Below are 14,381 nucleotides of genomic sequence, written 5' to 3'. Positions count from 1 at the left end.
CTTGGGTTGTGTCTCTGTGTCTCTGTGTGCACTGTGTCTCTGTCTGTGTCTCTGTGTCTCTGTGTGCACTGCCTGTCTGCAGCTCCTCTGAGATAAGTAAATGTCCAATTTAGACATACCATACATCAAATGAAAGGTCTTTGAAAACTGAACACACCTGTCAAGGTTGCGTTTAAGCCCGCCCCTTCCCCCGGAAGCCACGCCCCGGAGAAGGCTCCTAAAAACTCCCCATTGAAACCCCATGTTAAATGAAAAGTGCCCGAATCGCTCCCAAACTTTTTCTACCCCCCCTAAGTGGGGGTCTACGAACAAATACTTCGGGCTCGGATTTTGGCTCCGCCCCCCGGAAGTGGGTGAAACAGGCACTTCAAACACTTTGTTGAATTGTTCAAAAACATTCCAAGTTTTTTTTTTGTGAATTTGTATTTTTCTAAGATGCTCCTTTTAACGCAGATTAAAAAAAAAAAAAAAAAAATGTATTGGTTACTTTTTTTTAAATATTTTTTTTCATTCTTTTTTTTCTTTTTTTGCGTTCGCTTACCGCGTTCGCGCGTCTTACTTGTTTTATTAAGTTTATAATAGGACTCTTTGAAGTTAACAGACTGCTAAACATAGCCTTTGATGAAAAGTTAATTATTAACATTGACTCATCACTGAGACAGGACACTTTGATACAGTGCACGACCAACAAAGCAGGAACATGGTAGTCCTTTATTACGGATAATGAGGGCAGCCTAAATATGCCAGCATATGTCTCCTTCTGGAAACACAAGAATACATTTAACCATCTCGCTGCCTTTGCTGTCCCTCACCCTAAAAAAAAGAAAAACAAGTTTGGTGGAAGTGAACAGCAATATCTGAATCCTCAGCCCCATGCTTATTACATCAGGAACACTTGTCGGCAGCATCAGCAGCATAACCATACGCATACCGTAAGAGTGCAGTGGCAGCCACGTTACACAATCCCGCATAGGAAATTAAATATACACGTAATATTAATCAAACTAATTTCATCCCCACTCCTTTGGGGAGTTGTGTTGTTAAAGCCTACAAACAAATCAAGGCACAAATAAAACGGTACACATACAACCAGGCAGGAACACACGCACACAACAGCACATTTGTGTAATAAGTGGAACTTACAACTAGGCTTCTAATCAAAACTGCTGAATTAATTAACATATTCAACTCTTTCAAACACTGTTTCATTCATATTAAACTATTATCTAATCTAATCTGGAGAGCCTCAGTGTGGCTGCAGAGTTCATTCATTTAATCATTTAACTATTGTATCAGGCCGCTGACAACGTCTTCAGGTGGGGGAGGGAGGTCCTCTCAGTAAACTGTGTAGTTTGGGCCATTCATCAATTAAATACACACAATAATGTAAACAATATGTTTACATTATTGAACTGCAACCTCACATTTCCCTCTTTATGCAGCACGAGTGCCTGTAATTGTTTAGATCCCATAGCATAGCCTGAGGGGACGTTTTGGTGAACATGTTCAGTCAGGGAATGAACTGCCAGTTGAGTGAGTGACAATACAGTGCAGGCGGAAATATAATACTGAACTGGTGAACGAAGGGGCCAAACACCCGAAGGCCACTTTATTATTAGTGAGCACTACTAGTGCTCCGGAGGAGATAGGCAAATAAAAGCCCATGTAGCAGAGTAGCCGTGACTGAAAACCAGAAGGCTAATATTTCTATTGGCCAAGGTGGTGCTTCTCCTTTGACTGAGTAGTTTAGATCAGTGGTTCAAGGACCCCCAAAATGATATGTATTTGGCCAAATATTTTGTACCAGGGACCTCCAGAAGAAAAGATTTGAGTTAAGAAATTCTAGAATTAAAAAAAATAGCAGATCCACAGCTTATGTACAGTATATCTGCTATTTTTTAATAGCCAATGTATAAGATATGGTTTAAGTGGTTCAAAAGATTGTGACACTATATTAACACATTTGACTACATTGACTACATATTAAAGGCAGTGGTGCTGACAGATTCTGCTGTTAGCAGAATCTGTCTTGAGAGATCAGTCATATGGCAATCTGGGAACCCATCGTCAAAAAAAAGGAAAAACGGCGCCCTCTGCTGTTTTTCACTTTTGCATTTGACTCTGGGGGGGGGGGGATTAACTGGACCTATGCTCACTGGAAACCGGGGTTTGGACATGCCTTCAGCCCTCCACTTCCGGTGATGCGCCTATGTTTTCATTCCCACTAACAATATTTCTCCACGGAACACTAACACCATTTCTCCTAAAGAACATGGATCGTTTTGGTTATAAGCCCACTTGTTTCTATGATGAAAGAGCAAGTTAAAATGTTTCTAACTTTTCGTGGTTTTGTCGGCTTCGAGGACGCTATTGTTAAATGAGTTTCGGTTTGTTTCCAGTGGGAAACGAATGCACAGATGTGAATACCGCCCACTACATTTGATTGGGTAAAGCGCGGCCTGCTTCCTGATCTGAAGGCCCGCCCACTTGTAGCCAATGTGCATAGGTTCTCAACGGGGCTACCGACAGATTCAAACGCAGCTCTGAATCTGTTCTTGAGAGATTATAGTCATATGGTAACATTACCATGCAAAATTGGATAATGTATCTTGGGCTTTTATGAAAATGGGCAATTTGTCATAAAGAATAAAGAGAAAGGCGAACATGATAGCTTCTACTACATTATGGCTTGTCTCCATACAATACCAAACAATGTAAAGTAATGTACTGAGCACTGGAACATCATAAGAGATGATAGCTATGTATGCATCTTCATACATCTCACTCACGCGTTTTTCTTTTTCTTTTAACAGTCAGGCCCTGACTGATAAAAGAAAAAGGGAAAAGCGGGGAATGATACCATTTAAGACATGCATAATACACATCATTTGAGTTTCCTTTCTTCTACTCTTTTTTTTTGTCTATACCCTTGTCTTTCCTTTCCTTTTCATCTATGTTCCTTCCTACTTATTTCCCTTCCATTCCAGTGGTGTCCATCCTCCATGGCTTTTGCCCACAGAGCTCTATAAAAAGGACCTCTTTCTGAGACGATTCCGTGTTCATTTAACATGTTCATGATGCTGTACAATGACAAAATCAACATTGTTCAATGGCTGTGACTGAAGAAGGCAGCGGAGCCCAAATGTTTCTTTACAAACGCATCTCATACCCACAGAGGACATACATCACCAGGGAGATCGTGGCCACAGACGGTGGGAACCGTAGCAGCTCGGTGGAGTTGGCTGTGACCATCACCAATGTGAAGAACCAGCCCCCACAGTGGGAGAGGGACAGCTACAGCATGGTCATACCAGAAAACACTGTGCGAGACACTCCGATTGTGGTGAGTAAAGGGGAACTGCCTTGAGACCAAACAAATCCCACAGGTGCATACAGGGCCAGATAAACGAAAAAGCTCACGGGGCTGCAGCCTGGGGCACGAGGCTGCAGCCTGGGGCACGAGGCTGCAGCCTGGGGCACGAGGCTGCAGCCTGGGGCACGAGGCTACATGAGGGCACACGCATCCCTTCGGCAACGGCAATCAACTACACCGCCGCCTCGTGCCTCGGTTGCCTGTGTCCGGTCTGTGTTTGTTGTGAATTGCACCCGCTCACATAATAGGTCTTGTGCGCAGCCCATACATAAAGCCATTAAGACTTGGAACGCATCTGTGTCATTTTAAGATTTCTTTGGCTATTCAAAAATAGCAGATATACAAGCTCATAGCTCAGAACTTGTAGATCTGCAATTTTTTTGTAGAAAAATCGTGAACATTTGTGCAAATCTTTGAATATATATATTTTTCAAGCAAACATTTGTAACTCAAATCTTTGCTTCTGGGGGTCCATGGAACAAAACATTTTGAGATGGGGGTCCACGGTCAAATACATATCCAACTAAATGTTTCTAAATCCTAACAGTATGTTGCTATATCAGTGGTGCTTCATGTCAAGGACACCCAAAATGATATGTATCTCAAAATATGTTGTTCCACGGACCCCCAGAAGCACAGATAGGAGTTAAAAATGTTTAAAACATATATATAAAAAAGAAAATATATATATTCAAAGATTTGCACACATTTTTCAAACTTACAAAAAAAAAGCCAAATAAATCATAAAATGACACAGCTGCGTTACTCGATTGAATGGGTTAAAAGCCCATTTCATTCAGTCCCTTTATATATATTTTGTTCTCCAGATCACCACCATGGCAGTGGCAGATGGCAGTGGCATTTACGAATGTCCGGTCCCTATTAGGGATGGGGATTGTTCATTTTTATTGATGTCAATCCCCTTATCGACCCTGCTTATTGATCCGATTACGTATCGATCCTTTTCTATTATTGGTAGAAAATTGGTGCTAATCCGTGGCACTCTGTCACTTTCATTTAATTTCGCCAGACATCAAAGGTAGAGCATGTTGGCATCAACTGCTGTTGGCGTATACAAGCCATTAAATTCACGTTCCTTGTTGGCAAGAAAATCAACATAATGTCAAAAGCTTTAAAACAACATATTATGTGTGAGCCAGTGATTTGATTTCAATGACATGACTCTGGTCTTTCGTGACATGATGTCACGTCTGGTCCCGCTAGATAAGATCATTGATGAGCCAAAATCTTATCGATTTCCGATTCTCAATAACTTCAGAGTAGAATAGATTCGATTCTCGGTCCCCATCCCTATAGTCCTTATATGGGCACATCTGTGCACCCGCCACAGCCAGACAGACCCACAGCCAGACACCGCCCACTGCAACTTTCATTGTATATACAGTAGTAGATAATATATCATACTCCAGTATGAACACATAAGATAAGATAAACCTCTATATAGATCCCCAGAGGGAAATTCAGGTATCATGGTGACAGCAGCAAGATTAAGGCACACAGATGTGCTCGTATGGAAAAATAACACAATATATTTCAACTCCACTATTTAATGTATACACGCACGCACGCACGCACGCTCACACACACACCACACACACACACACACACAGCTCACTGTTCTCTTGCCCTTCTTTCTTAATTTCCCACCCTTGTTCTGAAATATTCATTTGATTTTAATGGGCTTAATAGCTTTCAAGAGATCCTGAGGAAATTTCTGTCGATTAATTTTCAATGTGTTAGCTATGTGAAAAAGTAAATGGCTATGAATAATCGAGAGGGGATGATTGGATACAATCTTGTTCCTGAAATAATGAGGCTACATCGCTGGAAGCTAGTTATCGGATATGTTGGTATTGTGTATTGCATAGTGTGTGTGTGTGTGTGTGTGTGTGGGTGTGTGTGTGCGCGAGTGTGTGCGTGCGTGTGTGTGTGTGTGTAAAGATAGAGAGAGAGTTCCCTACAGCACAGTGTGCAAATCGAGATTGCAGATCAATGTTGATTGAACTATTATATGAGGATATAATGACTCAGTGGGTTCTAATAGCTCAACTATGGAGATGTTAGTTGTACAGCAGCAGTGTTGGTCAGCCATGCCCAGCACCCCTGCATGCATGATACGGTGTCTCATTATTTTACTTCCTCAGCAGCAAAGGTTGAATGGCAGCAGTTAGGTCACTCTTGGAGGGAGACTGCATCGCATGCAAGATGGTGTTTTACTTTTAATTGGGGTTCACAGTAGATATTGTCGGCTTTGACCAATCTATCCTAATTAGTTTATGGAAAATTCAGAATAGCATTTGTCTTTCATCCTGTGGGATCTCATTGGGTTTGTTGTCACGTCAAACAGCCTTGGACTCTCTGCCTGGTAATATACATATGCTATTATTCATTGTCTCTTTTCTTTTGTGATACAGTGTTTCATTCTTTAGGAAGCATGCTTCCAAAGTCAAGAGTAATCAACTTCCAGCATTAGTAGGTGCGTGTGTGTGTGCGTGCGCGCGTGGCGCTGGGGCATTTCCCCCAGCTTTATCGATAATTGAGAGTAGACAATTAAAATAGCTTTTTGAAAAGTAAAAGCCTGGACGTAATTAAATCCCTGACTGCCACTGATGGCACGGGACACACCGCACAATTATCAACCGATTATCAGGCACTGACACTTCTCGACAGCCCCATTTACACAACAATGCCTTGGTGTGCATAGGGTATGCTTTCACTGCAAATCAATCTGCTATGGCCATATCCTGTGAGATTTTATAATGTAGCAATGAAATGTCCCTCTATCCCCATCCAGACCATCAAGGCTACCTCTCCGCTGGGCGATCCCAGAGTGACCTACAACCTGGAGGATGGGATGGTGCCGGAGACCAACATGCCGGTTCGCTTCTACCTGACTCCCAACCGGGAGGATGGCTCAGCCTCCATCCTGGTGGCCGAGCCCTTAGACTACGAGACCACCAGGAACTTCATGCTACGGGTCCGCGCCCAGAACGTTGCGGCCGTGCCACTGGCAGCATTCACTACTGTCTACATCAATGTCACAGGTGGGACTACACTGTGAGGGACAGCCATGTGGGGTGCAGAAGAGGCAGCGATGGCTCCATGAACATAAGATGTGATGTCAGGTTGTCACTGTAGAGAACTTGATAACAAGATAATATAAATGATGAAAAAAAAAACGGTTTTATTCAGGAATAAAACTATTTAACTATTTTGCTTTTCGCTGATGGGAAAATTGGTGTATTTTCACCATTGGGTGACAATACTAATACAATACAAGTTTTCCATGCTTCCCCCCCTCTTTTTTTGTACATATATTTTTTAAATGCTTTTTTTGGTACATAGTGGTATTTTTTCTGTATTATCTGTATATTCATGTTGATTTTTGAACTGTTTGGTTGCTACTATATATGTCTATGAAATTAATTCAAGGACCCCAACGGAAACAAGTCCGCAAGGACTTTTTTGGCCGGACCTTTTAGACAAATGCATTATAAATGTAACTGTGTTGTTTTACATTCTTTTGCCTAATAATTCAATCAATCAAATCAATCAATCAATCAATACCTACTATAGTAAAATGAAATTAAGATCTATTAACCCGACGATGAAAGAGAGAAGAATAGAAAACAAAGGTTTTAGTCACATGCATGTCAGAAAGGTTACAATGGCAGGGGTAGTATTGATTAATTGAGGATTAGACTTGTCAGGCAGCACATAATTAAGTACTTTATAAAACCTGCACAGAACAGTGCAATGATAGAAGGACACAGTTCATCCTCAGTTCATTATCTTTTTGAATTATTGAAAAATGCGAACGGCTGCCGGCAACACTGACAAATCAACAAAACACACTACATTATATATACATATGAGTGTGAAACAACACAGATTATTGTCCCCGCTAGGCATAGCCACCTCATTCTGCTATAATACCAAACATATTGCTTTCATTTCCATGTGCTTATTTTATTTTTTATCCCTAGTATTCAATACAAACACTGTCAACGTACAGAATTTTCTTATAAAATGAGTTTTGCAACTCTACTGTATTTTCGTGTGGAAACCTCATATATCCAAAACGGTTACTTTTCAGGATTCCGTGATAGTAGAGTCTTCTTCACTTTTGCCGTGCCGTTTGGTGCCCCCCCCTGACGAGTGTGTTATAAGTTTCAGAGGGCAACAAATATGTCCAACCTCACCCCTCTTATCTGCCAAAGCCAAATTTGTAACTACCACTCCCTGTTCCAGCTAATGGTTTTGGCTGCTGTGATGCTCTCATCCCTCACCCTATCATTAGATGTCACAGTGCTTCTGAATGCTGTTGCTATAGCCTGGCATCATTTTTTTTTGGGTTGATGTTTGACTGCTGTTAACCAGGCTTAAGTCCCCATCATCGCTACTTAATACTGCAGTATCTGCTGGCCGCTGGCCTATTAGTCCTCCCTAGCCAGCATGCCCTGGTCTCTCCACACATTTATGCACACACACACACACACACACACACACACACACACACACACACACACACACACACACACACACACACACACACACACACACACACACACACACACACACACACACACACACACACACACACACACACACACACACACACAGATGTGTGGCACCTGCGGGGGAAAAAAATGTACAGACCTCCACTCCTCTATCTCTCTCTCTCTCTCTCTCTCTCTCTCTCTCTCTCTCTTTCTTTCTCTCCCCTCACTTTCCATCTCTCCTAATTTCCCCTTATCTATCTTAATAAGAAAGCTTTTTAACTCCTCCACAGGGAGGTTAGAGGGAGAAGGTCTATAATGGATTCAAGGTTCCATCTGTAATTCATAGATTAAGACATTTGTGATGAGGAAAGACGACAAAAAATGGCTCTTGGACAACATTAGACCTAATGGGTTGCCCTAGTCTAGACATTCTTATAATGCTTCCGGCCTTGAATCAACTATCCTACATTTGCTTGCGCCGATTACGCCAAACCTTCGTCCTGGTTGTCTCTCTACTACTCACACTAATGTTCAGAAGCAGCTTGTCGAATAGATGAAAATGACTTTTTTATCCCTGACACCTCCTCTCTCGCTCTCTCTGCCCTTCTCTAGATGTAAATGACAATGTTCCTTTCTTCACTTCGTCCATCTACGAGGCCTCAGTCACAGAGGGGGCCGAAGCAGGGACGCTGGTCTTTCAGGTGTCTGCAAACGACATGGACCTGGGCCTTAATGGCAAGGTGAACACGCACGCACACACGCACGCACACGCGCACACGCACACGCACACGCACACGCACACGCACACGCGCACGCGCACACACACACACACAGGGCAAAGAGAAACAAAAACATGCAACAACAAAGAGAAGACTGTGATGAACATCTCTCTTATAAATGGTGTTGCTCTTTCAGCGTACATGCCCAATTGAAGTAACTGATTAGGAGAGATGCACACTGCTGAGGAGAGTGCACCTCTTCACCTCTTAACTCATATGTTTATCAATTCAGCCTGGCCTTCTGTGGAGCAGACAGGAAATCCATACTTTCCTAAGTGCCTCTTTACACTAAGACCTCCGCCGAACTTCAAAATAATACCATTAGAGCAGCCAGCGATTCCCAACCTTTGGGCCGGGGTCCACTGGCGGAATTAACTCATTCACTGCCAGACTTATTTCTGGCTGCGTTTGCCCACTGACGGCGATTTTAGTTTTTCTTACCTTTTCAACTGGCCACAGAATATTTATATCCAATATGATCGATCCCAGGGCGGCTGTCAAGCACGACAGGGATCACTGTGCTGCCGCGAGAAGAAAAAAAAACTGACCGCGACTCCTCCTTCCCTTCTTACAGGCTGATGAATATAGCATCTCTCGTCAAAAAATATGCATGTTTATCTTACGTTTTCAACTGGTCACAGAATATTTATATCCATGTACAGTATGATCGATCGCCCGACGGCTACTAAGCATGGTGGGTATCACTGTGCTGCCGTGAGAAAGAAAAAAAACTGACCGCGACTCCTCCTTCCCTTCTTACAGGCTGTTGAAAATAGCATGTCTCGCCAAAATACAGGGAAAAAGAGAACTCAAGATACAGCTGTTTTCTAATAAACACTAAACAGGAAGTTGACGGGGGGGGGGGGGGGGAGATCTTTCGATCCCGTGATCTCCTGGATCTGTTTGACTTGAGGGTGAAAACGGTCACTCAGGTGATAGAGGACAGCGCCATCTGGTGGAAAAACGAAAATAATGTATCGGTATCACAATGAAAACATGTGTTTTCATTGTGATACCGATAAATGGGAATACTTAATTAGTTACATTGATCCAAGCCGGAACACAATCGACTGATCGATCATTAAAATAAGCATGCTCTGAAAATGCCGGCCCACCCATCTGACCGCTTAACTCATTCAGACCGGGAAAGAATATTTTTTTTATTTCTTTGGCCATTCAAAAAATTGCAGATCTACAAGCTCATAGCGCGGCACCAAGTGCCGCACTATGAGCTTGTAGATCTTTTTTTTTTTTTTTTTTTTTTTGTGCAAATCTTTGAATATGTATATTTTTTAAAGCGAACGTCCACCCAAAATGATATGTATTTGGCGGACCCCCATCTCAAAATATTTCGTTCCAGGGACCCCCATGAAGCAGGAAGATTTGAGTTACAAATGTTCCCTTTAAAATATATAGGCCTATATTCAAATATTCACACAAAACGTTGAATAGCCCAAAGACATCTTAAAATGACAGAGATGCGTTCTCTGTCTTAATGGGTTAACACGGCTAAAATAGCTTGTGTGTGGGGTTGATGGACATAATAATGTGTCTGTCTTAATGCAAGTGGGATTATTGCACACAGCAGGAGTCCATTTTGTACACCGTCGTAGTTAAAACTAGCACATTGAGATCTCCTCCTGTGAGCCATGGGGATCGCCTGCCTCTCTGCTCACAAGAATGTTATGGAGTGTTCATTTAACCCATTCAATCCGGGAACGCATCTACAAAATGTCTTTCAAATCCTAACCTATAATATCAGTGGGTTCTCAAACCTTTTCACGTCAAGGACCCCCAAAATGATGTATTTGGCCGCGGACCCCCCCATCTCAAAATGTTTCGTTCCAGGGACCCCCCCAGAAGCAAAGATTTGAGTTACAAATGTTGGCTTTAAAAATATATATATTCAAAGATTTTGCACAAATGTTCACGATTTTTCAAAAATAGCAGATATACAAGCTCATAGCACGGCACTCTGTGCCGCACTATGAGCTTGTATAGCTGCTATTTTTGAGTAGCCAAAGTATAAAATAATGGTTATAGCTCAAATCTAAAATGACACAGTACAGTATGCGTTCCCGGATTCAATGGGTTAACTCAGAGAGAGAGGATTTTACTGTCTAGTGCTCCAGGCAGCGCATTACTTCCACTCACATTGCTGTGTTTTAAATAGCAGATCCTCAGCAAGCGGTGGTGGAAGCACATTTACTCAAGTACCGTACTCATGTACAATTCTGTACTTTCGATTCACTTGAGTATTAATACATTTTTTAAATCATTTATACTTTTGGCTATTCGACAATAGCCGATCCACAAGCTCCATTGCGACGTGTTGTGAGCTTGTAGTTCTGCTATTTTCACATTTTTGAAAAACAAATAGTGAAATGGGTTATTCATTATGAGTATTTTTTACTTTAGTACTGATGCCTATACTTTTTGTACATTCTCTCAAGTGAAAGTTTGAATACAGGCCAGATAGAGTGTTTCTATATCATGGTATTGCTACTTGTACTTAAATAAAACATATTTTGAGTACTTCTTCCACTGCTCAGCAGCACAGCGCATTGAGATTATGGATAGGATTTGTGCTCAACTGTGCGTTTAGTATTATAGTCAATGAAATTGTATAATATCGTGGCTGTCAGGTAGAAACCTTGTATCTCCATATTTCATCTTTTTATGCTTTTGTTGTTCATAATTTGACAGTGTCACGTAAAAGTAGCAGATATTTTTTTAGATTTTATTTTTTTAAAGGAGCCAGCTTATAGGTGGTTCGGTCATCTAATACGGATGCCTCCCGAGCGTCTCCCTAGGGAGGTCCTTGCTGCACGTCCCACTGGGAGGAGACCCCGTGGCAGACCAAGGACCAGATGGGGGGATTATAACTCCACACTGGCCTTGGAACGCCTCGGGACCCCCCCAGGAGGAAGTTGCTAATGTTGCTCTGGAAAGGGAAGTCTGGAGCTCTCTGTTGGAACTGACCCGATTCCGGATAAGCGGTTGAAGATGCATGAATTGATGGATCTTGAAAATCTTTGCCTATTATGACATGATAGGGGCAAAATAGGGACACCAGGTGAAAGTGGTTAGGTCTATCTTTAAATTAATTAACAAGATAAATTATAATTAGGCCTATATTGGATCCTTTGGAACACAAGATCCTAATTTTTTTTCCTGACAAGTTTTGGACATACTGTACAGTATAATATCAAGCATATAGATATTTATAGGTTTCCTCATACTTTCACCCTGTTGTTTACACCATGTTTTGGGTTGAATGCAGTTATTGCTTTTTTAATAACAGCTTCTCGGGCATGTCTGTTTTCGCGGTTGTGTTTTCATTGACTGTTTGACTAGAGCAAAGGCCATTCACAGCAGTCCAAACACCATTTTCCTCTGCTGGAGATAATGAAATTAGCTTCATTATTCTTTCATGAATAGGTTGATGAGTGCTACTTAAAACAACCTTAGGCCTTTGAAAAAAACGATTTTGCCATTAAACAACATGACTCATTTGTTTCCTTTCGATTTGAATGAATGCACTATTCTATTTGAATCGAATGTTGTTGCTTGTAAGCAAGCAAGCATAACTGCCCCCCCATTTCCTGAAAATTAACGGTTTTGGACATACAAGGTTTCTGCCTGAAAGAGACGATAATGTACAGTGTCTAATGAGCACATCCATGTTTAGTTGATGTCTTGATGATGGTGAAAAGCATACTTTAATCTGTAATTGGAAGGAATTCTCAGGCTGGACAAATTATGCCATTTTAAAACAAAAGAATTTCAGTAAAGGACCATTATTTTCCTGTCACAGAGCTTAAAGATGGGTATGAATTACTTTAAAGGTTGTCTTTATCTTTCTTTATCCGTCTTGCTCAATTTAGATTTTGATTCTGAGTACCTATTTACATAACCATGTAATCCAAACTACCTATAAATCATTTTGATCTTAAAATAGTCCACAGCTGAATCCTCACAGAGATACTGAACTGAAGGTAATATGACAAGAACAAAACAAGAGTCTGGTTTTGAAGCTCAGAAATTGTACGATATGATTTGGACACAATTAAATACAATATAATTGCCAATTTACAATGCACAATTTAGGAATGTAGCACACGACACGCTCTTATCCAGAGTGATTTACAAGTGCAAGATCAGAGTAAATGGCCTGAACCTTTGTCGACAAACAACAGTGTAAATGTAGAGTGCAAAGAAAAACAATTAATAGTCCATGACGTCAAGCTCTGCAATTTGAGAACACTACTTTTTCTAAATCATAATTATAGTGTTTTTCATCTGCTGTGAGACCAATTATGTTTTCCTCCACAAAAGGCTTTTGAACCAATGACATTTTCTTTTAGGATTTTAAATAGTCTAATCAGCACCTGTGGTGTCTTGCCTCCGCTGCTCGCAAAGCTTTTTGGAAACAATGAATATTCTAGTAGTCGGAAATAACAAAATGTCCAATAAATATGAAAAGCTACTCCTGTGGAAAGTTTGTCATACAGTATATTAATTTACTTGTATTGACCCTATCAGTAATTTAGTATAAGTAAGGTTTTCGCCTACTCAAATGGTACTGGTATCTGGTCTGGCCCACGGACTATACGTAAGTGGTCAAAGTATCTAAGATACCAGGTAAACATCAAACATAGCATCTGTCTAAACAACATGCTATATAATAATAATAATATTGGTCCCCACTCATTGGGGTGTTTTTTGTCACTGTATAATTGCACATACGTGAAATTTGTCCTCTGCATTTACCCATTCTATAATCACTATAGGAGCAGTGAGCAGCCATCTAAATAATATTAGAATTTGTTGTAAAGCAAACGTTATATGACTCTCTATATATATACTCTAATAATATCACATGAACAAGTAACCAACATACAGTACATCTGCATAGTATAACTAACATCTATAAAATTAGGTGACAAGCAGCTTTACAAGGAAAGATGTGCTAGGCAGTGGTGGAAAAAGTACTACAAATTCAAAATTTACTTTAACTATTCATTATGCAGACTGTCCCATTTCTGTTGTTGAAAATAGCAGACCTACAAGCTCAGTATATTGTAAGCTTGTAGATCAGCTATCTTCAAATGGCCAAAATATAGGACTGAAGTGGTTAGTGTATGTTTACAAAGTAACTAGTAACTCAAGTTTTCAAATAATTGTAGTGGAGTAAAAGTACAATATTTGCCTCTGAGATGTAGTGGAGTAGAAGTAAAAGTACAGAAAATTGGAAATACTCCAGTAAAGTAAAAACACCTCAAAACTTTACTTAAGTACTGTACTTGAGTAAATGTACTTAGTTACTTTACACCATTGGTGCTAGGGGGGTGAGGTACTGTAGAGTCTGAAGAGGTGAGTTTTCGTGCGGTGACGGAAAATAGGGAGTGAATCTGTAGTTCTGACTGGGGTGGAGGAGAGTTCATTTCACAGCTTGGGAGCCAGGAGGGAGAAGAGTGTAGGATGCTTGGAGCGATGGCCAGTGTGTCATAGGAAATAACCTCTCAACACAGACGTGCTGGCTTAACAGTCTGTACTCCGTTAGCTCTGAAAATGAGTTGAAAATAAAGTGCCTGTGTATAGTCATGTAAATATGTCCTTCTGGGAACCAAATTAGTTTATAGCCTGTCTAGCTACGGTAGATGTCTAGCAGAAATGGAAATTGTAAAATATATTTTTAAGTAC

At 40.9% G+C, this 14,381-nt stretch overlaps 1 protein-coding gene across 1 annotated transcript in view; it reads left to right on the top strand.

The window, feature by feature from the left end:
• Positions 1-14,381, top strand: part of LOC308081310 (neural-cadherin-like) — a gene marked incomplete at both ends in the record, with an annotated part of 140,904 nt that overhangs the window by 75,134 nt on the left and 51,389 nt on the right. The window contains 3 exons of the mRNA XM_080457692.1: positions 3,176-3,343; positions 6,189-6,438; positions 8,509-8,636. Of these exons, the coding sequence (XP_080313818.1) occupies positions 3,176-3,343; positions 6,189-6,438; positions 8,509-8,636 (546 nt within the window). The remainder of the gene's footprint in view (positions 1-3,175; positions 3,344-6,188; positions 6,439-8,508; positions 8,637-14,381) is intronic.

This window comes from Gymnoscopelus braueri (genome assembly GCF_963280865.1).
Source record: "Gymnoscopelus braueri genome assembly, contig: SCAFFOLD_155, whole genome shotgun sequence".
NCBI classification, from domain to species: domain Eukaryota; kingdom Metazoa; phylum Chordata; class Actinopteri; order Myctophiformes; family Myctophidae; genus Gymnoscopelus; species Gymnoscopelus braueri.
Note: the sequence above shows the minus strand (reverse complement) of the source record. Positions and strands in the feature narration are given on the sequence as shown.